This window comes from Liolophura sinensis, chromosome 9 (assembly GCF_032854445.1).
Source record: "Liolophura sinensis isolate JHLJ2023 chromosome 9, CUHK_Ljap_v2, whole genome shotgun sequence".
NCBI classification, from domain to species: Eukaryota; Metazoa; Mollusca; class Polyplacophora; order Chitonida; family Chitonidae; genus Liolophura; species Liolophura sinensis.
Window position 1 is genome coordinate 8,098,252 of NC_088303.1, and position 20,792 is coordinate 8,119,043.

Below are 20,792 nucleotides of genomic sequence, written 5' to 3' on the forward strand. Positions count from 1 at the left end.
CTAGGGAACACAGCCACCTGACTGGACTGGTATTAACCTTAGTTAAAACAGCATTACAATTGCTCACTGAAGGCTTAAGATGTCACAGGTTCTGACATCTTCCTGTGATTATTTCAGCTGCCTGATCAGATGTGACCTGCCCACGCTGTAATCTGCAGGAAGAGTAACTTTCTTACATAACATGGCAAAAGAACGTCACCAAGTGGAGATTACTATAAATGATCCGTCACACTGTTTTAAATTTTAACATGCCTGTGCGAAGTAAGGAGAGGTATTGTGAACAGGGAATCAGATGCTGTCGGTGGCGGTGGCGATGTTCAGTTTGGTTAAAGTTTTTGGACAATCGTAGGGTTGCAGATTTGTGTCTCAGAGAGCAAGGAAGATTTTTTCCCTCATAGCTCAACAATTCAAACAGTTGTAGGTGACACCCATATAGTACATGGATTGTCAAATGCCGTATATATCATTGTGGTTGGCATATCAAAGACCACTGCCTTCAATTTGTACACCAACTCTCCACTGTCTTTTATTACCGCATTGATTAAAACTCCATAACATACGTAGTCACTGCTCATTTCTTTCGCATGCAATAAACGGTCATAGTTCCGACAGTATAATACTTTTGGCTTTTCTTGTTGACTTAATGGCAAGAAGTTAGGACCATCTTATTAGAGAATAATATATGTGTAGACAGTGTCAGTAATTCTTTTGTAGTTTGGTTGGTCACATTTGTCCATTGCACGGTTGTTATGGTACCCACGTGTTCATCTCCCCTACACGCACACACCATATAAATAGGAATGGTTTCGTGTCTGGGGTACAACTCCAAGTTTTCTGCATGGACAGTTTTGTTGTATCTCCATATTACTCGAATCACTCTGCCTGCCTGTCTGTCTAGACACGATTTTATCCATGCACCCCTCCCCCCACAAGCTCCTGTGCCGATTTTGTTATCATACATTTTGTTATCTTACATGTTGCCTATTATCACAACTTTTACATGCTTAACTTTAATGGCAATCTGGCAATTATTGTCACAGTTAGCCGCATTTAAGACTTTGTCAGGTACTTAGACTTTGTCCATGCAACTCTTCCAAAAGTACTGAACAAGAACGTTTTTTCCAGCAAAATAAGCAGACAATTTCCTTATCATCTAACTCCTGAGCATGCTTGCATTTAATTACCGCTGGGTGATTATTTTCATAATTACCCCCTTTTATGTACTTAGTGTGACAATGGACTTTCACGTCCATGCTACTCCTGCTAATGTATTGCATCAATTTCCCTGAAACTTTGTGTATATCTTCTGAACAACTACTTGCTTAATAACAATGGCAGTCAGATGATTATTTTTATTTTCATGGTTTCTCTTATTCTAGTACATGGCGTAATAATGCTTTTCACGCATACAGCTATATGGGCAAGCTGAAGACACATTTCATTATCGACTTAGAGTTTAATACTGAGTTCTAATGTTCTAATTCTGACATCCGGATTCTAGTTTTTGGTGGATACATACATCAGGGGTAATGACCTGTGGCATGTCAGATTTTACCATGTTTGTGGTTATTATGGCAACTTGATCGTCGGTTTCCTAGTAGTGTATAAAATAAATAGGTATCACTTCCTGTCTGGGCCATAGCCCTCAATTGTTTTGCCCCGGTAGATTTGATTTTTATAGAGATACATACATACAGAGGTAACAGTGGACATTTGTATAAATATTTCCGTGACTGCCATGGTCATTATGATTTTTGGTGGCTACATATATACACCTGTGAACATTTGTATAAATATCACGTACGCGAGAAGATCTTCCAGCAACCTGCGGATGGTCGTGGGTTTCTCCCAGGCTCTGCCCGGTTTTGTCCCACCATAATGCTGGCCGCCGTCGTATAAGTGAAATATTCCTGAGTACAACGTAAAACGCCAATCAAATAAATCAAAGAAATTGTATAGATATCTCCGAGGGTGCCAAGGTCATCATGAATTTTTATTGTACATATATATGCAGAAGTGATATATATCTTGATGATGGCGACATATATACATTCGTATACATATCTTTGTGTGATGATAATTAGTGCTCCTAAGCCCAGAACCTCATATTAAGATGACAACTATAACTCATGTTCACATATTTTGGAAAACATTTCTTTTAAACTTGGGGCCTAGCCTGTTATTTAATCAAATCCTTTGACTAATCAATTAATCTGTAAATCAGCCAGTTTATCTGTTACCAGTTTATCTCCTTATCTGTTTCAGGACCCATGTGTTCTGAACTACCCCATCCATCGAATGGGCGTCGGCTGGGAGAAGATCGGCGGGTCGGAGCTTCAGTGTACTTTGAGTGTGATTCAGGTTACACTTTACAAGGTTCAGACAAACGAACTTGCGGCCCCAACGATGTGTGGGATGGAGTGATAGCATCTTGTCCTCGTGAGTATAGGCCTTTTTTCTTGTCTGTTTTTTCTGAGTGTCTGTTTTTGTGAAAACAAAATGAGAAAAAATGTCAGACTAGAAATGACTTACTAGCCACTTGACTGGCATTAATTTTATCTTTATTGTAACAGCAAAGGTTGTTGTAGGTCTAAAGTAATTAAGGGCCTCACAAACTCAACGATTGCAGCATCCCTCGGTATTATATTATCATGTTACAAAATCAGTCACTAAAAAACTTACCTTATTATTCTGTAGAACCCCAAGGGGTTATCTGGTGTATGTATGTAAAAGCCATATTTGGCCTGCGCTTGATGTACCTCAACGATTATTCTCAGATTTAGTGCATTTTTATTTGCCACCTTTGTCAAACGTGGTAATTGGTCCGACTATGACCTCTTCATTGAACATCCACGTTTACCATAAGACAGGAAAAGCGGAAACATTTAAAACATTGAACAAACCGTTTTGTTGCACCCTCCAAGTCCTGTGATGAGTAAGACCAGCAATAATTTTTGTGGTAAATTGTTCGTGTTAAAAGCCTAACTTTGAATTATGCCTTTATGAAAGTGTAGGCTTGCCAGAAACTTGCCATATGCTACCCTTGCTAGCCAAAGTGATAGTTACCCACAAACTATCCCTAAGCTCCAATCTGAAACAAGGCTAGCTAACCCTGTAAATTAGCTTAATATTTAGATCCCTATTTGCTAATACTATATACCCTTGTTAGCTTTTGGCCATTAGTCTATAAAATACCCTGGCTATCTTGCACCAGCTAAACCAGGCCATCTGGTGCTATTTACCCTGACTAGCTCTGACAAGCTATCATGGCAAATTCCTACAAATTACCCTGGCTAGCTCCCACAAGGTACCCTAGCTAGCTTGTACTCACTCTCACGACCTTGATCAAATTGAAAGTGGCTAGCTTGCTGTGAGGTCCTTGGAAGCTCCCGGTACAGATAATATGTTTGCACAACTTAGCCATGGTAGTTACTTGTGGCACCAGCAGGCCCAAGTTACCAGCACAAGTCAGTCTGTGTAGCTGAAGCAAGTTCCATTGGGTAGCTAGTGCTAGCTATCAACCTGACACTGCTCACTTGCTCTTTTGAATGCTGGAATATTTAAGCAGGAACCTAACCTGTTTTCACTTTCAAGGGATTTTAATATACCCTCACACATCAGAGTTTAACTTAAAATTCTTCGATCATCTATTAACACACAAACACTGGGATACAAGCTTATGCCCACCTTTACTGACAGCTGAATAAAAATATTGTAAATCTTCAACCTTTTCCACCAGTAAAGCACATTTTCTGCGAAATTTATGCATACAGTTTTTATGTAAATGACGCTAAAAAAGAGTTATTTGTGTCATTAAAGATGCCAACTTTATGAAACTGTAGTAATTCTTTCACTACATACCACAGCTGTCTCAAAATATTTGTTCCAGAGGCGGTTAAAAAGGTTGAAGAAATAGTGTAATGTTTAGAAATACGCCCTGCACAACACTAATTCTGTTCTCCTTTAGAACCTGTCAAAGAGGCTGATAACTTTTCACCAGAACAAAGCCTGCAAAGTAGTAAAAACTTTTGCACTTGAATAATTCAGTTAGTCAATTATTTTATTTATGTTTTATTTGAATCAGATGCATTCACAAAACCTGGGGGGATGAGATAAGCCTGGATTAGTAATATTCAATAACCCATAAAATTATGTGTAAAGATTGTCCATTGTTCATGAAAACAGCAGTGGGGAGTTTTATGTTCATGACAAAGACTTACTTACTCTTCCATCTCTCCAAAGCCTCAGTAACTATTTCATTTTAATACAACCGTTCGTGATTATAATATTTATTCCCCGAAATTAGTCTTTTCACAATCTTATTACATCTCTATGTGGAATACTTCAGCTGATATGCAACACCTGAGTATTTTACAGTTTCTAGGTAACTGTGGCGCCATCCTTTTGTCACAGCAACAACAGCCAGACAAAAAGGAAAATGCATGTATTAATGAAATCTGAATGAGGTCTTAAAATCTGTGCAAACATACATGTATTTATGAATACAATGTTTTTTGACAATCTAGAAATGATAATAATAATAATAATTATTCTTTATTTCAGATTGAATAGTCCAGATCACAAATTAACAAAAAATAAATGACTTGGTCTAGTCTGAAAAGTTAAAAAGCCATACAGTTATTATAGTATTCCTATTAGTCATCTTGTCAAAATACGTTGAAGCATAAACTTACCAGTTACTGCCAACTGGCTCCCAGCTGCTAGAGAACGGGAACTTAGCAAGGGCAGTCAGCAATAAATGTTCGAGTTCTTTTAACCAACTGGCCTCAGACCCCCATTAATTTCCATAAGCGAAAATGTTAACGTCTAGCGCTGTAGCTCAGTCACAAGCATTCTGTGGCCAATAAGCTTTGGTGCATACCTGGCCCAGCCTGGGAGAAAACAAGCCATAAAAGTCTTGACATAAGTTGACCGTCAAAATCTGGACCTTTCCATGCCGGCAACTGGAAGGCGTGCCTAGCAACGCCAAGGGGACGTCACTCGCAGCCTCATCACTACCTCACACCTTGTGTTCTCTCACCCAGAATTTCAAACTTTCATCAATAAAGCTCATACCTCCCCAAAGTTTAGACAGTTTCCAGCATTTTAATACTAAGCATGCACCTGTACAACAAAAATGGACGCCTGGGAGCAAAAAAAGACTTTATACCCTAAAATTCAAGGAACAACAATCACCCAGAATTTCAAACTTTCATCAATAAAGCTCATATCTCCTCAAAGTTTAAACAGTTTCCAGCATTTTAATACCAAGCATGCACCTGTACACCAAAAATGGACGCCTGGGAGTAAAAAAAGACTTTATACCCTAAAATTCACAGAACTACATTCGAAAAACGGAAGTTGTGATGGGGGCCTGTGTCCACCTTGTACAAGTCATCATCATCGGCCCACTCTCCTCTGCATTACTACTTTCGGTCAGTAGAAAATTCTAGTATGTTATTGGATATAATCCCGAGGCGTGGAGCGTGCGCATAAGTTAGCCCCATCTATCGAGATGAACAACCGAAGAAAGTGGTTTCACACACCAAAAAATTATCAGGGCTCATAGAGAATTGTTGCCGTGTGTTCAGCAGTTGTCACACGGAGAGACTAATGTAAATTGTCAACAGTGTAGGAAAGATTTATTGAATGGAGGGCAAAATGACTGCAAACAGCATGTGGATCCATTGTATCACAGGGACATCGTAACCAAGACTGTATCATCTGGCAGCATGACCAACTGTCTTACAAAAAATGTTGAAAGTTTTCGTCAGTGTGAAAACACATGACCACTGAAGTAATTATGTGTTAGATCGACCGCTGAACTCAACCTTCTCCTAGCCACATCTGATGCCATGGTCAAATCTTTCAAGATCAGGTTTCCTGACTGACAGATTGGCAAACACCTGTCTGAAGTCATTAGTTTGTTGCATATCTTTTTAGTTTGGATGTATTGAGCAGGTGTGTGATTTGTCCTCTTTTTGGAGAAATTGCTCTTTATTTATAAAACTTTTTAATATTTCTTTATTGAAAAATGCATTATAAAAATGTTCAGAATTTCAATTCCGAAATGCGTAAAATGTCAAAATTATTAGTTTGATGCATAGTTTGCTCTTTTTCATCCCAGTGTCTGTCTCATCCCTGATTAAGGTTTATGGCATTAAACTTCTTTGTTTCTTGTTGTGTACAGTGCCGCATGTATAATGAAAATGAGAAACAGGCTTTTAAAAAAATAGATTGAATTGTTGTGAATTAGCCAAATAGCCAAATTTTCGTTGTATTCCACAAATGAGAGCATTTCATAAATTCACTTAGTGATCTTGAAGAAACTCACTTTAAGGGTTGGAGAATTACTCATGTTTGTGGCGGAGAAGAAGGCTACTTGACACATGTTAAGTGGACATTTTCCCATGAATACATCAGTATGTCTGGTTGTCTTACCCATATTTCAGTCTGTGTTCATAGTAAGAAGTTGTTAGCAAGAATATGAACAATTTCTGCTTATTTGATTTTCACTTTATTATAGGCATGCAATGCTGTAGAAATAAGACAAAGTTCTGCTGTCACAACCACACATTATTTTCACAAATGGCAGTAGTGACAGCTCTTCACAGCAGTTTCCATTGGTAGTCAGAACATTCAACTGTGAGACCAACCAAGTCAGTACTGAGCTACCGAGTTTGGCAATATGTAAAGGACAGGTTACATCTAAAGGATTGTTATCGTTCTATAGATCTACGTGTACCTTAGGATATTACTGATTCAATATTACCTCTTACAGACAGTTTATAACAACTTGCACATGGCACAGGTAGCAGATCATTTCCACATGTAGCAAACTAGGAGATAGTAATCAAATGGAAGTTCTGATTTGCACTGAAATGGGACACATTGGCCACAAAGAGACAGGCAACTGCCTAACAAAAAATATCTTTATCTTTGATAAATTGTGTGTTTTTATTAGTTGGTTTACATCAGATAAAATGTATTATTGCTATGTCAGTTATTTTTTCATTTCCACAATTGAAAACATTTTCAAGCTGTTGAACTCTGAGATTGTCTGCTGGATTAGGCTGGGAAAATGCCTTGCTTCGGAGTGTGAAAATGCAAATGTCATGGTAGTACAACACAGAAGAGTCAATGCCTATGTTAGAAATGAACAGCCGTGTGTTTTCCTGACTGAATGCACCTTGCACACTATCCATAATGGCGCCTTGAAAACTGACACAGAGTGCCTTTCTCCATTTCAAGACACTTTGACAGACATCTGCTGTTGCTTCTAGAAAAGTTCAGCTGGATTGGATAAATTTAAGGGCGACCAGGATTTATGTGGCACTGAACCGAGGAAAAAGTTAAATCATGTCTGTGCCAAATGGCTCAGTATCAGCAGGTACTGATAGGTTAACACTTGCTATAGGGTAGCGCTGTTCTTTTTTGCATAGGCTCTGATGCCGTGTGTGCTACAGACGAAAGTGTAAACCTTTTGATTTTATAGCAGGTTATTTCCAATTTCACAATGACTTGTCCTATATAAGAGTTTTCGTTGAAACCGTGTTAATATAACCTCGAGAAAACAAATGTGGTTTGCAAGAATATATCTCTGACAATCAGAAAAAATTTTAAGATTTTAGTCTTGAATCTGATACGCCTTATGACATGCTGTATTTGAGTTTAGATAAGAGTCACAATATGTATGGAGATGCAGAGTCAGAAACACAATTCAGAATCATGACTAATGATGAAAAATGTCATTTTGACTCCAAAGATGGGGTTCTTGACACAAATCTTCAATAACGGGTAAATCCGCCTCATGCCCAGAAGACAGCTTATACCCTTCGTCTCATTCCTCCAGTAAGTCGTCTGATCTGCTGATTGGACAACTGTTGCCATTCTCGATGAAGAGCTGCCTCCAGTAGGGGAGTTCGAACTCTTTTATATTTGAAGGTAGAAAAAGTCCATCTGTATCATGTCACTCGTCAAAAATGTTAGGTAACTATTTTTGATCACCTTCACTATAGCACGGGCGTCTGAAAAACGTGTCATAAAATAATTTAAAGTGGACTATTGATTAAGAAAATTTAAGAGCTGGACGTTTGTGATGTTGAAAAGTTTGTTAAGAAAAGAGGTGTCAAAGAGGAGAGAGATGATCAGTAAATCATTTACAACAAAGGTTGCCTAACATTTTTCACCAGTCACATGACACACTGGGACTGGTTTTACCTTTGACAAGAAGATTTCCAATTCGAAACTCCCCTGGTGTGCCACAGTCTCGGCGGGTTCATTGCCTGTACTAAGCCAAACATGCTTTAGTGGGTTTAGATCATCGCAGGGCAGGGTGGGGTCATCACATCACCATCTTGGAGAAAAGCTCTTACTGCTCGAACACGATGTAGCCTAGTGTTGTCATCCATGTACAGAGGTCAAGTGGCGAGTACACGTTCATTAAAATGCGGGACAACAACTCGTTGCAAGACGTTACGAATGGACTGATAACCATTGAAGTTGCCTTTGATACTGACAAGATCAAGCTTATAATCATGTGACAGACAACTCCAAACCATAACTGAACCTGCACCATAGGGCATCTTGGGTTTAATGTTCCTGGGTGTGTACGCTGCATTTTCATTCGGCAAAACTCTCAGTCTCTCATCTCTAACTTGAAATAGGATCCGGCAAGAAAGGGACGGCTGATTATCCATCTGGGCTTCAGTCTTGCCGATTTCAATCGAATCCTCACTATTCTGGTTGACCTCCGTATATTGGGTTACCACTGACCTTTTAGAACACGAGACGTTGCAAAGGTATGACAACGTACGAGCCAAAGCAGGCCCATGTCTTCGCGCTGTGACCTCATGCGAGTTCTTTCAGACCGCGTGAGACCCTTTACATCATTGGTATGCCAATGTGTTCGCACCAGCTTGATGATTACGGTGTAATGGAGCCCTAGTTGGCGTCCCATAATATTAACACGTTGACTTTAACACGTTATTTTAATGCGACAACGAGATAACTGCTACTAAAACACGCCGTTACGTTTAGCAACACTGATCGATTGGCAATGGTTATAATGCAACTGGAAAACTTATGGCAGTTTTTACAATACATGTAGTACAAAACTGTATAAGTAATAATAAGTAACTAGACTAAAAACTAAAAGTAACTCATTTATGTTTTAACATATTTGTTGAACCTTTCTCATGCAGCATTTATGAGGGTGACCCAGGCTTACTACTCAAACAGGTGAACACCAACTGTCAGTTATTCTGAAAGATGGTATGCTTTGAATCATTTGTCAACCCAAAGCGCTGGTTTTGCGTAACACACATCACACATATACCCACTTTCTCTTCACTGGCCTGCCTTTATGCATACTTGACATGGTTTAGTTGGTCTTAATCTCTTCTCAGTTGGTGGGATACAAGCCAGGAAGTGGAATGTGTCCACTGGTTGGAGAGATGGGCGACAAACGCAACAGCATCACCGAGTAGATGAGGCTGTAATGTGTTCTCTAAATTTCATTTGTTTCATTTGGTTATTGCGAGCGTTTTCGTTGTATAGCACCTGCACGTTCATGACAACATATTTCAATGATATGACGACCCATATCTTCACACCATCTGAGTTTGAGTTAGAGTTGGACATGTAACACAACAGCCGCTGACTGTCCCAAGCAATCATCGTCATCAACACCCTTTCCATAATATATGCAAACTTTCAGAATAAGGCCCATAGACTCAGTTTGATTTGTGTCTCTTGTTCTTTATATGTTGCCGAAATATCACGCCACAACAATATGGACTCGTCCATGCTTAGTTCTTTTTTGGAATAATAGGTTTGCTCCATTGTGTTGTTCCAAGACAGGTTGCACTTTGTAAAGTCTTTGTCTTTAGTGGGCTTTGCGTTATCCGGAAAATGCCAAAATGGCCACAGTGACTGGAAACGATTTCTTCTCATCACACCTCTGAAGAGGGTTGTTTTATAGAATTCTGATGCACTTCAATAACCTTCCAATGTTGGGAGGGTGACCAGCCCCATCTGAATAAACGACCCAAGGAACTGACTCATTTTTACTGCGTTTGTTTGTACCCAAGAGTTTATGCGTGATTATCGGCGAAGAGGTCTTCGTCCATCACTCGACTGATGGCTGTCGTAAATGGAAAATTCCCAGTCATCTGATGCGATTTCAGGGAAAGCCTTACCATCAAAATCCTGGTCCGTATCAAGACCATCGTTATCCTGATCAGTCTCCATATGGAGGTCGACAACTTGTTCAGCACTCATTCGCGCCATAGCTGGTGAAAATACAGACTAGAACTGATGGCAATGCACTACTTTCAACTTCAGTGAGGCTATAAATAGTAATGATGTCACAAATAGTAACGATCATGTAACCCTGACGTCATGAGATAACACGTAGCTGGCGATGAATTTGAAAAAGTTATTCCCTCCGCCAAATACGAGTTATCTAACAGTTATCTCACTAACCTGGCTCAAGGAAGGTTTGGGCATATCAGGCTCCCAGAAACAGTAGCCCTGGCACAACATTGTGCAGCACCTGGTAAAAATTGGCCATGCAACATGAAGGCCACAGTAATCACCTAGGCTAAATAAGTTTACAATCATGCTGAAGTCAATATCCATGCATGTCTATGTTTGTGAAGTCTGTAGACTGACTTGGCGTTCCCATAATCAAAATGTTATCGCAAGACTTCGTCATTTGCGTTCCGAACAAGTCAACACTGTTGCGACTTCATTTAGTGGACAAGGCCGTCGCCAAGGAACCTATCGTATTTGAGCTTTTAATTCCGATATCAAACCTACCTTCAACATTGAAGAAAGCACTTTGGTTATCATAGCAACGCCAAAATTAGATATGTAAGGCGCCGTGTTTTTCCTAACACTTTTTCGCAAGAGTCCACACCGATGACGGAATGAACAGCGTCAACAAATGCCAGTCAACCTAAACCAAAGGACAGTCAATCTGAACTAGAGGACGGTCAACGCAGAGCACTGAATAAATCAAAAATTGACATGTCATCAATCACTCACCATTGCCGTTGGAGCGAGTTGCTGACCACCGTCATATAAATGAAATATTTTTTAGTACAGCGTGAAACACCAGTCAAATAAATAAGTCATAAATGTGAAGTCAATAGTTACAGTCCCAGCCTCTTCCTATCGCAAAAAAGTGTACACTTTTAGGACCGCATTACTAAATTTTCACACTCGAGAAATACGCGTGGCGTCGCTGGTGGAAAGGGGAGCAACTCAAGACACACATATAACCCTAAATGCACACAGACCCGATGCTTTTAATTGGGTTGTTTCCCTTCAAAGGGAAGCACACGCAAATGGGTTTTACACATACTTTAAAGGCAATACTTTTGGAGCTGGGCCTGCACCATGCACCAGACAAATTTCCAGTGCTTGGTTTCCGTTGTGTTGCTTTTCTGTACAGTCTAAACTCTTTTTTGGAGCAGGAAGAGTGTTGTGCTTTGTTCTTGAGGGAGCGAGGTTTAGAGGAGAAGAAAGCATAAAAATGATGCCAAAATCGGATGAAAGAGCAAATGTGATCTTCAATATTTTTTTGGATTTTTTTTTTCAAGAGAAAAGGGTATTTGAAAATATTTTTGGATGGTGTGTATTTGGGACCAACTTTTGGTATTTATCATTGTTGCATAATAATGTTCTAAATAAGGATGTGATGCATGTCTAATAAATTTATTTGAATGTAAATTTGTTGTTTATATCCAAACATATGCATTTAACTAAATTATGATAATATTTATGAACATAATTAAAATATAAATATGATCTACATTGAGGTTTAATACATCTGATAGCTAAAAAGAACAAATTCTAGTGCAAAAATATTTTTTAAACCTGTGCTACGTCCTCATTTATGACATTATTAAACAAAGACTATAAATACCAAAAGGTTGTCCTAAATACCCACCATGCAAAAATTATTTTCAACTGTCTCTTTCTTCTTAAGGAAAAATCGGAAAAAATGCTGAAGACCATGGTTAGGAATAACTTTTTGCACTCTTTCATCTGAACTTAGTGATTTTATGTTTTCTCCCCCTTTAATACTGCTGTAGGAGTGCTTTTTGTGTAACGCGATACCGCTAATTTTTGTTTCGTACTGAGTGAAATTTGATAAGGTACGAAACAACATTCAGCTTATGCGCAAAACTTCGCCATTTTCCAGTATACTTTGCCTCAACTTTTCCAGACTGAGAGTGGCAGCCACACATTTTCTAAACCATTAATTGATGGCGTAACATGACTGAAATATTGTTTGAAAGTGATATGAAGACCAGCTGCTCAGCTTTTGAGTTTTAGTTAGCCCAGATCATAGACGGATGTTTTCTTTAAGTGTTGTGTGTATAGGACTTTGCACTTCACTGGACACTGTTTGTCACAGAGCACCGATCATGAGTTGGTAGGGGACCAGCTAGAGTTGGTATAAAAATATTCAATTCCACTACCTTAAACGGTCTGTGGAGACAAACAGAAAAACTTATTTCAATTGATATAAAAATTGATAGAAAACTTCAATTCCCTCATCAGCGGTGGTGATCAGCACGTGGAAAAAGTACTTCTATGTACCCCTGATAAACAGCAAGAAAATATTAAAACTGCAACGTTGTTTTTTCTACCTTTAACGATTTTTGAGATGTTGCAATTTTACGAGCTGACTATGACTATGCTTGTTACATAATAACAAGTTTTGAAGCACAATTTGCAAGAAAAACTATCACTAGTAGCCTTGCGGTACTAAAAATGTCAAAAATAAAGACTAGTAGTTGATTTATCTACTGACCAAGTTTCAGATTCACAGCCACTACCGTGTGCGGTCAGGTGGCGTTTGAAAAATTACACTGAAATGAGCTTCCACATTTCTCAACTGATTTGCATAAAATTTTTCAATTCTGATAACCCCAATAGAGAGGCTACCAGGGAGCTCCTAGGACTTCAGAAGCGTTCCAAAGATACTTTAGAGGCACTCCTTTTGGAGTTCGCCCTTCGCCATGCACCAGACATGCATTTTTGTACATTCTTCATGGATGCAGGAAGCAAGTTGTGTGTTGAGACCTGTATAAAGTACATGTCTTACATGGCCAATACTAGAGAAAGCAAGGTTAAACAAATTGTAGTGTGTGTGCGTGTGGTGGTGGTTGTGTGTGTGGGGAGGGGGGAGGGGGGGGGGGGTAATGTTTGCACACATGTAGAGCAGAATAGCAAGGGAGCCTGGAGGGGGAATATTCCATCGCTGATTTGGTGTGTTCATATTGAGTACTGTAAATTACTGAATGCCTGTCTGAGTCTGTCGTGTATGAGAATTAATGTTAAACAAAGCATTGGTTTCTCAAAAAGTACTGCACGTCTTGAGCTCGGAGTTTGCAGACGTGGAGAGCAGAATAGCAACACAATTAAACATATCAGCTGGTATGTTGCATGACATGCTTGATGTTGTTATAAAAATCCTCCCTATTTAATGCTGGCACATGGCCAACAGTCGACGTTGGGATAGAATTGTTACTTTACACTGTTGTGTTGTGGTGTTAACAAAACAGGCTTTTCTGTGAGGACAGGCGACAGTGGTGGACGTTTTCATCGACTAATTCGCCAAGAAAATCTGTTAATCAAAGGAGTCAATTAACCAGCCAACTATTTATTCAAATCCAGCAGCTAATCAATTAATATGTAAATCAGCTTGTCTGTTAATCTTTTGTTACTTTATCAGCATCGGCATGTCCAGAACTACCTCATCCAGAGAACGGGCGTCGTGTGGGGAACAGTCTGCAGGTGTCGTCCACGGTGTCCTTTGAATGTAATCTGGGTTACACTTTGTATGGCTCAGAACAACGAACCTGCCAGCCGGACGAGCAGTGGGACGGACAAACGGCTTATTGCCAAGGTGAGTTTAAAGGTCTTGCTTACAGAGTGTAATTGTTTTATCCATTATTTTCCCCGGGCCGATCACATACAGAGTGATGTTAATTTTAATATTCCACACGTTGTGTAAATAAAGTGAAACTTTGATAGGGCACCTGAACTTTCTTTGACAAGCTTATAGAATGAGAAAGTACAACTCCACAGACGTCTACTTATATCGCGATTGTCCGTTTCCATGAAGAAAAGAACAAGAAAAAACATACAAGGGGAGAATAATTTTTGAACCACCCGCAATCTTCATCCCACATAAATATTTGCGCAAAAAATTGAATGAGGAAAAAACCCTTGGAATATCCAAAATATTGAAACAAACAAATATTTATTTTTAATCAGATTTCGTTTATGTTTTAATTTACAACGGAACTCCATGTGAGATGGGAAAGACGTAGATTACAAATAAATTCCACCGCTTCAGCTGAACAAAAAAACTCCATCAAAACATCCAGATGAAAGATCCACTGTCCACTTCTAATTTTTTGGACACCTAATCTGCTCATTTGAGCCAATATATATGTAATTCTAGCAGGAATGTTGAGTTTCGTTTTTAGACCATATTTTGAACAATATACTCATATCTTTACTTTTCCAAAAGGCTGGTAAAGAAATATATTATTCCACTCTCAAAACTCCTAATATCTGTCCCAAATTTTAGAAAGAATTTCAAAGAATTCGGGTAAATGTAGAACAGACATTTGTCTGATTACCGATATCATAAGCATTACTAAAAATGTCAGGTCAACGCTAACGAGTCATTACAGAGTTCAAAACTAAAATTTAATGTCACAGCTGGGCTGTCTCGTGTTATAATCATAAGGAAATTATTCAACATTGCGATTTTGTAAATATCAGTTCCTACCTGGGTGAAAGCAATACAGATAGTGTGCTTCAAAGATTTATGGTTTGCTGTGAACTCTCCATCCATTTTGAATGTCTTGATCTTGACAGGGCCGGCCACAGCTTTTCTTGTTTTTACATAGATGAAAACGATGTATAGTCTCTGTAAAAAACGATGTATAGTCTCTCAGTAAAAAACGATGTATAGTCTCAGAATGGCATGATCCGTAAACAACACATGGAAGTTTTTACATTTTGTTGAGCATCATGCAGTAAAAATGCACTGAAATATACACACCACCTACATACTGTCTGAGCGCTACATACATTCAAGTAGCAGGGGGAGGGAGGGTTCTGGCGATCGCCCCCCTTGGTAAATAGAGGCCCCCAGCCCCTATTCCCGGCGAGGTCCAGAAGTTCTAGTATACACACTACAGGTTCTGGCGCACGCCCCCCTTGGGGCCCTCCCCAGAACAAAATAGAGGCCCCACCCCCCATCTGGGGTTCTATTAGACATACCCGTTGCTCAGATATGCTTCTACACCAATTGTGTATACAACAACAACATGCCAAAGGGTTATAATAATTGCCGGTGGCTACCCATAGGCTCCACGGAGCTCTGTGGTAAGAGTTGTCTTGGGGAGTACTGTGGGGTTCACCTAAACCGTCTGCGCAAGGGTCTTGGTACCCTGCCATGTATTAGCTGTGGCCGGGGTGTTAAAAACCGATTTCGGCTTTGCATGGCCTGCGGATATAATAGGGTCCAGATGCGTGAAAGACAGCGGAGGCTGAAGACTTTCTTGGATGAGTTCAAATGGCTGGCGGCTATCGAAATTTACAACTAGAGAGATGCTTTTATTAGTATAATGATGATATCGGCGCGTACAACGAGGCACCATCAAAAAGCGCGAGCACTACGGGGGGAGTTTGAGACGCTCCTAGGTGTGCGGCCTAAGTACCCACAGTCCCGCAATGCCTTGGAAGAATTGCAGGGGATCCTCGACAGGCATAAAACGGCTGTGGTTGAGTTGAAGCAAGACGTCGAGCCCGCTCAGTAATGAGGAGTTGGATGAATTGCTAGGCGGAATACTTGGCGAAAAGAAACTAGTATTCACTAACACTGGCCGAGCTATAAGGAATCTCCTCCGGGCCTGGCAGATGGGCGTACCCGAAGGCGTTTGGACGGACCCAATAGCCTTCTTAGAAGAAATTCGAGCTATTATTCGCGAGAAGCTAGAAGAAGAGATCCTGGCACTAAACGGCGTTAAGTTCCAACTAGGCCTCAGGGTTCAGCTGCGAAAGGGCAACGCCGATGGCAGTGAAGAGTATACCAGCCCAGTACTCCACAGCAAACAGGAGGCCCTCTTAGAGGCTGGCGACATTGACGGGGCTCTAGATAAGGCCTTCCCCACCATCCAGGAGGTGCTGGAAAAATGGACACAGCGAGGGTCAGAGTGGGTTGTCAGTAGCGTGCAAACACTCTGGCTTGACATTGCAAGGTATCAGCTACTGAGAGGGGGGTCCTACATCCCCCTACTTGTAGCTGTGAGTAATAAGAAAGCAGTCATCAATGTGAAGAACAAAGACGACGACTGCCTCCGATGGACACTCCGACCTGCCTTATTTCCAGCCGCCCGGGACCCTCAGAGACCAACAAAATATCCCACCAATGATGGTCTTGACTTTGGGGAGATCGACGCCCCCACGCCCATCTCTCAGATCCCTAAAGTGGAGGAAAAGAACGACCTCGCCATCAACGTGTTCGGGTGGGACAAGGGTGTGATCGTGCACCGCCTCAGCAAGAAGCCCGGCGACACGCCCCGAATCAATCTGCTGCTGATTGAGAAGGCAGGCAAATTCCATTATACGTGGATAAAAGATCTCGATCGTCTCCTGTTCCAAGAAAGTAAGACACGAAATCGCAAACACTTCTGCGAGCGCTGCCTACACGGTTACACAAGGGAGGATCTGCTCGAGGCGCATAAGCCGGAATGCCGAGGGATTGGCCAGACGGCGGTGAGGGTGGAAATGCCCCAGGAGGGGGAAAACAAGTTCACCTTTCAGAACCACCACAAACAGCTACCGGCTCTGTTCATCATATATGCCGACTTCGAGGCTCTGACCAGAAAGGTTAAAGGCCCGCCGCCATCACCTACAGAAAGCAGCACTCGAAAGACTCAGCACCACGAGGCCTGCAGTTACTGCTATGTTGTGGTGCGTTGCGACGGCCACACAAAACGCCCCGTGGAATACAGAGGCCCTAACGCGACGGAACACTTCCTCAGAGCTCTTTAACAGGAGGAGCGGGAAATCAAAAATGTTCTAGCCAACCCTATAGCCATGAATATGACTCCCCAAGACTGGCAGGCTCACAACAACGCCACAACCTGTCACGTGTGTGAGAAGCCTCTGGGCGCTGATTCTGTGCGCGATCACTGCCATATCACCGGCAAGTACAGAGGCGCGGCACATAACGCATGCAACCTAAAGTTGCGGCTGGGTCCCAAGACAGCCATACCAGTAGTCTTCCACAACCTACGGGGCTACAACGGCCACCTCCTGATGCAAGCCATAAGTAAGGTGGAGGGCCGCATCTCCTGTATCCCCAACAACACGGAAAAGTACATCTCCTTCTCGCTGGGGCAGCTCCGCTTCATCAACAGCGTTCAATTCTTACCGACTTCCCTTGACAATCTGGTAGAGGCCAACAAACCTGAAGCTTTCCACATCACAGCCCGGTATGAGCCCGCCGAAGAAAAATGAAAGCTACTCATGCGCAAGGGGGTCTACCCCTATGAGTATATGGACTCCTGGGAGCGCTTCGACGAGTCCAGCCTCCCACCCAAAGAGGCATTCTACAGTAAGCTCAAAGTCGGAGGCATTAGCGATGAGGACTACATCCGCGCTCAACAGGTATGGAAGGTATTTGACTGCACCAATCTGGGAGACTACACAGATCTTTACTGCCGCACAGACGTGCTCCTGTTGGCCGATGTGTTCGTGGCCTTCCAGAAGACTTGTTTACGGCAGTATGGATTGCACCCTGCTCACTACTTTACGAGCCCAGGTCTCTCGTGGTATGCGGTGTTCAAGAAGACCGGGGTAGAGCTGGAGCTGTTGACTGGCTACGACCAACATCTCTTCATTGAGAAGGGCTGGCGAGGAGGAATCTCCATGGTAAGTAAGCGATACGCCAAAGCCAATATTCCCCAGGTGGAGGGATACAACCCAGAAAGCCCAAACAGCTACATCCAATACCTAGACGCCAATAATCTATATGGCTGGGCTATGAGTCAGTTCCTTCCAACGGGTGGCTTCCAGTGCGTAGATGACGCGCAGCGTCTCGGTGAAACGATTGCTACCCACCCCCACGACAGTCCTTATGGTTACATCCTTGAGGCCGACCTAGAGTATCCAGCCGACCTACATAACGCACATAACAGCTACCCATTAGCCCCGGAGTGTCTGGTGGTCCAGAAGGAGTGGATGTCAGACTATCAGCACAGCCTTCTAGGCAAGAAAGCGCCTACCGAGGTCGAAAAGCTGGTCCCCAACCTCCACAACAAGGAACGGTATGTCCTGCACTACCGGAACCTACAGCTGTATCTATCTCTGGGAATGCGCCTGACAAAAGTTCACCGGGCCCTGAGATTCGCCCAGAGCCCTTGGATTGAACCCTATATCAGGATGAACACCGAGCTCCGACAAACGGCTGCGAGTAAATTCGAGAAGGACCTGTACAAGCTAATGAACAACTCACGAACGAATCCCCGTCCTAAATAGTACAGCACGGGTTCATTAGGCCTTGTGACAGAGCGCCCAAGCCGATATATCTCTAGAGACCACACAGGATCAGTCACGCGACGGCGACCGCCCTCCAGCTCTGCAGGCTGATAGAGATAACGAACACCAACACCCTCCGGGATCTTCCGCTTATTAAGTCCAACGGACGACCTGGAACCGTCGAGGAAGGCTTATGGGGCACCCTTTTTGCCTTCATGGCATCTTTCGGCTTTTTACCGATCAGTCTCGTCTCGTTATTCAGAGCGGCCACAACACAGGGCAGCCGAGCCACCCATTCAGTAGACCGGTGTTCGGGAGGGAGGCGCATCTGATGTCCAAAGAGCCGCTCAGCCAGAGTACAGTTGAAACGCTTCACTATGCCTCGGTCTCGGTGGATATCCACGGGGCCTCGGCGGACTGTGACATCGTGTTTGGCCAGCAGTTGGCTCACCGCACCCATAAACTCGTGCCCAGGGTCAACTTGGAGAAGCTTTGGCCATCGAAGGGGTCCCCGCTTGTAAATGCGAGAGAGAGCATCAGCGACTTCTTTGGAATCTTTAGTAGCCAGAGGTTCCGCCTCCTTGTAGCGAGAAGCGACATCAACAACCGTCAGCGCGTACTTATACAGCTTCCGGCCTCGCCGATCATGTGGTAGAAATAGAAGATCAGCTTGGTGGATGTCATTCAGCGTGGAAACATTGAACATAGGCCTCGGTATTTTTCGGGGACGAGGCAGGTAACCTGCTTTTTCAGCCAGGCCCGGACCACATCTTCGGAGACTTTAGCCGCAGTGGCAAGTTTCTGGATGGCCGCGCGGCCCTTCCAGTACCCACGAGGGCTGAAGTAGATATTTGCCAGGCGAACAGACACTTTACTAGCCATGTCATCAAGGTATTCTACCAGACCTCTAACAGATTTGCGACAAAAAAGATCGTCACGGCGCAGAACCACCTCAATACTAAGATCGTGCCCGGCTAGGAGTTCGATGGCGAGTCCGGCACAGTCAGTTCGGATTACTTGGTGAGTTTTGCGATTCCGTAACTCACACCCCCAACCACACACATCCCCAGGATGACGAAGGTCATCTCGCTGTGTTTTTGATCTTCACTAGGCACATAGAAATCGGAGAGCTGTGGCTCTGAGCCCAGCAGCGCCTCGCGTGCATTGCGTGTAAGAGTTTTGCCCGTGACCCAAGAATACTCGCGGATTGCAGCGTCGACATCCCAGAACGTTTTGACAGCGTGGCGCAGGCGGCGGAGTTCATCGTTGATCCAGTCCAAGCGCTCAGTGCGCTTTCGGGCCCATTTTTCCTGGGCGGCTTGGAGCTGTTCTACAGCGCGGTCATGGCGCCTCCGCTCTTCGTCGACACCGGAACTCCTCAGCATTGAAAACATATAGTTGCTCCCGCTGAAGGCCAAAGCGTTTACGAGGGCGCCGCCCATCATCATTGCGATGAAGGCCATTACTCTTTGATTATATTGGGAGGAAGGAGCCCTTGTTTAATTAGCAGGTCCTTCGAAAACATGGCCAGGCCTACATCTGCAATGACCATGCCAAGGTCACGGGGTGTTAAGTCCAGCTTCAGGAGGGCTCCTTTCAGGAACATCTGGCCGAGGCGAGACTGGGCATACCTTGTAGCCAGGAGAGAGACCACAGCGGCGTGGTAGGCCACGTTGACTAGCACTTTTCCGTCACTGGGTGGAGTAGACATGCTGATCTATATAGAAAGGGTCGCGACGTGTATTCAAATGGAGATTCTTTTCTTGCGGCGTGATATCTGCACCTCATGCATGCGGCGTAATATCTGCACCTCGTGCATGTGCTGTATAGCGGCTGCGCCACGCGCATAGCAACACAAGCACTGCAAGGCCGCCAACGCCTAATAACGCTAGGGGCGCCCTCCAGCGGGTGATTTGGTGTGCATTCATAGAATCCGGTTCCTTCGCAAAATCTGTGGATCCCCCCTCCTTCGTAGAATCCTGTTCCTTCGGCTGTTTCTTGGTGGAATCAGCTGCGCCAAGCAAAGCAGCCTTTGCCTCACGAAGCTTGTCCTTGAGCTTTTCAGCCTTGGCCTTTCTCGCTGCAGCGCCTCCTCAACCCACAGCGACTCTTTTGGGATTCTTTGCAGGGCCGTCATTCGTAGAATCCGCTGTCACCCCCTCCGCTTCCTTCGTTGTACTCATGTTCCTCTGGATCATCATTTCTAGGAGAGC

At 42.9% G+C, this 20,792-nt stretch overlaps 1 protein-coding gene across 1 annotated transcript in view; it reads left to right on the forward strand.

Annotated features, from left to right (window-relative positions):
• The window catches only part of LOC135475082 (sushi, von Willebrand factor type A, EGF and pentraxin domain-containing protein 1-like), a 107,230-nt gene that overhangs the window by 49,948 nt on the left and 36,490 nt on the right, over positions 1 to 20,792 (forward strand). The window contains exons 4-5 of the mRNA XM_064754824.1: positions 2,266 to 2,439; positions 13,751 to 13,924. Coding sequence (XP_064610894.1) covers positions 2,266 to 2,439; positions 13,751 to 13,924 — 348 coding nt within the window. The remainder of the gene's footprint in view (positions 1 to 2,265; positions 2,440 to 13,750; positions 13,925 to 20,792) is intronic.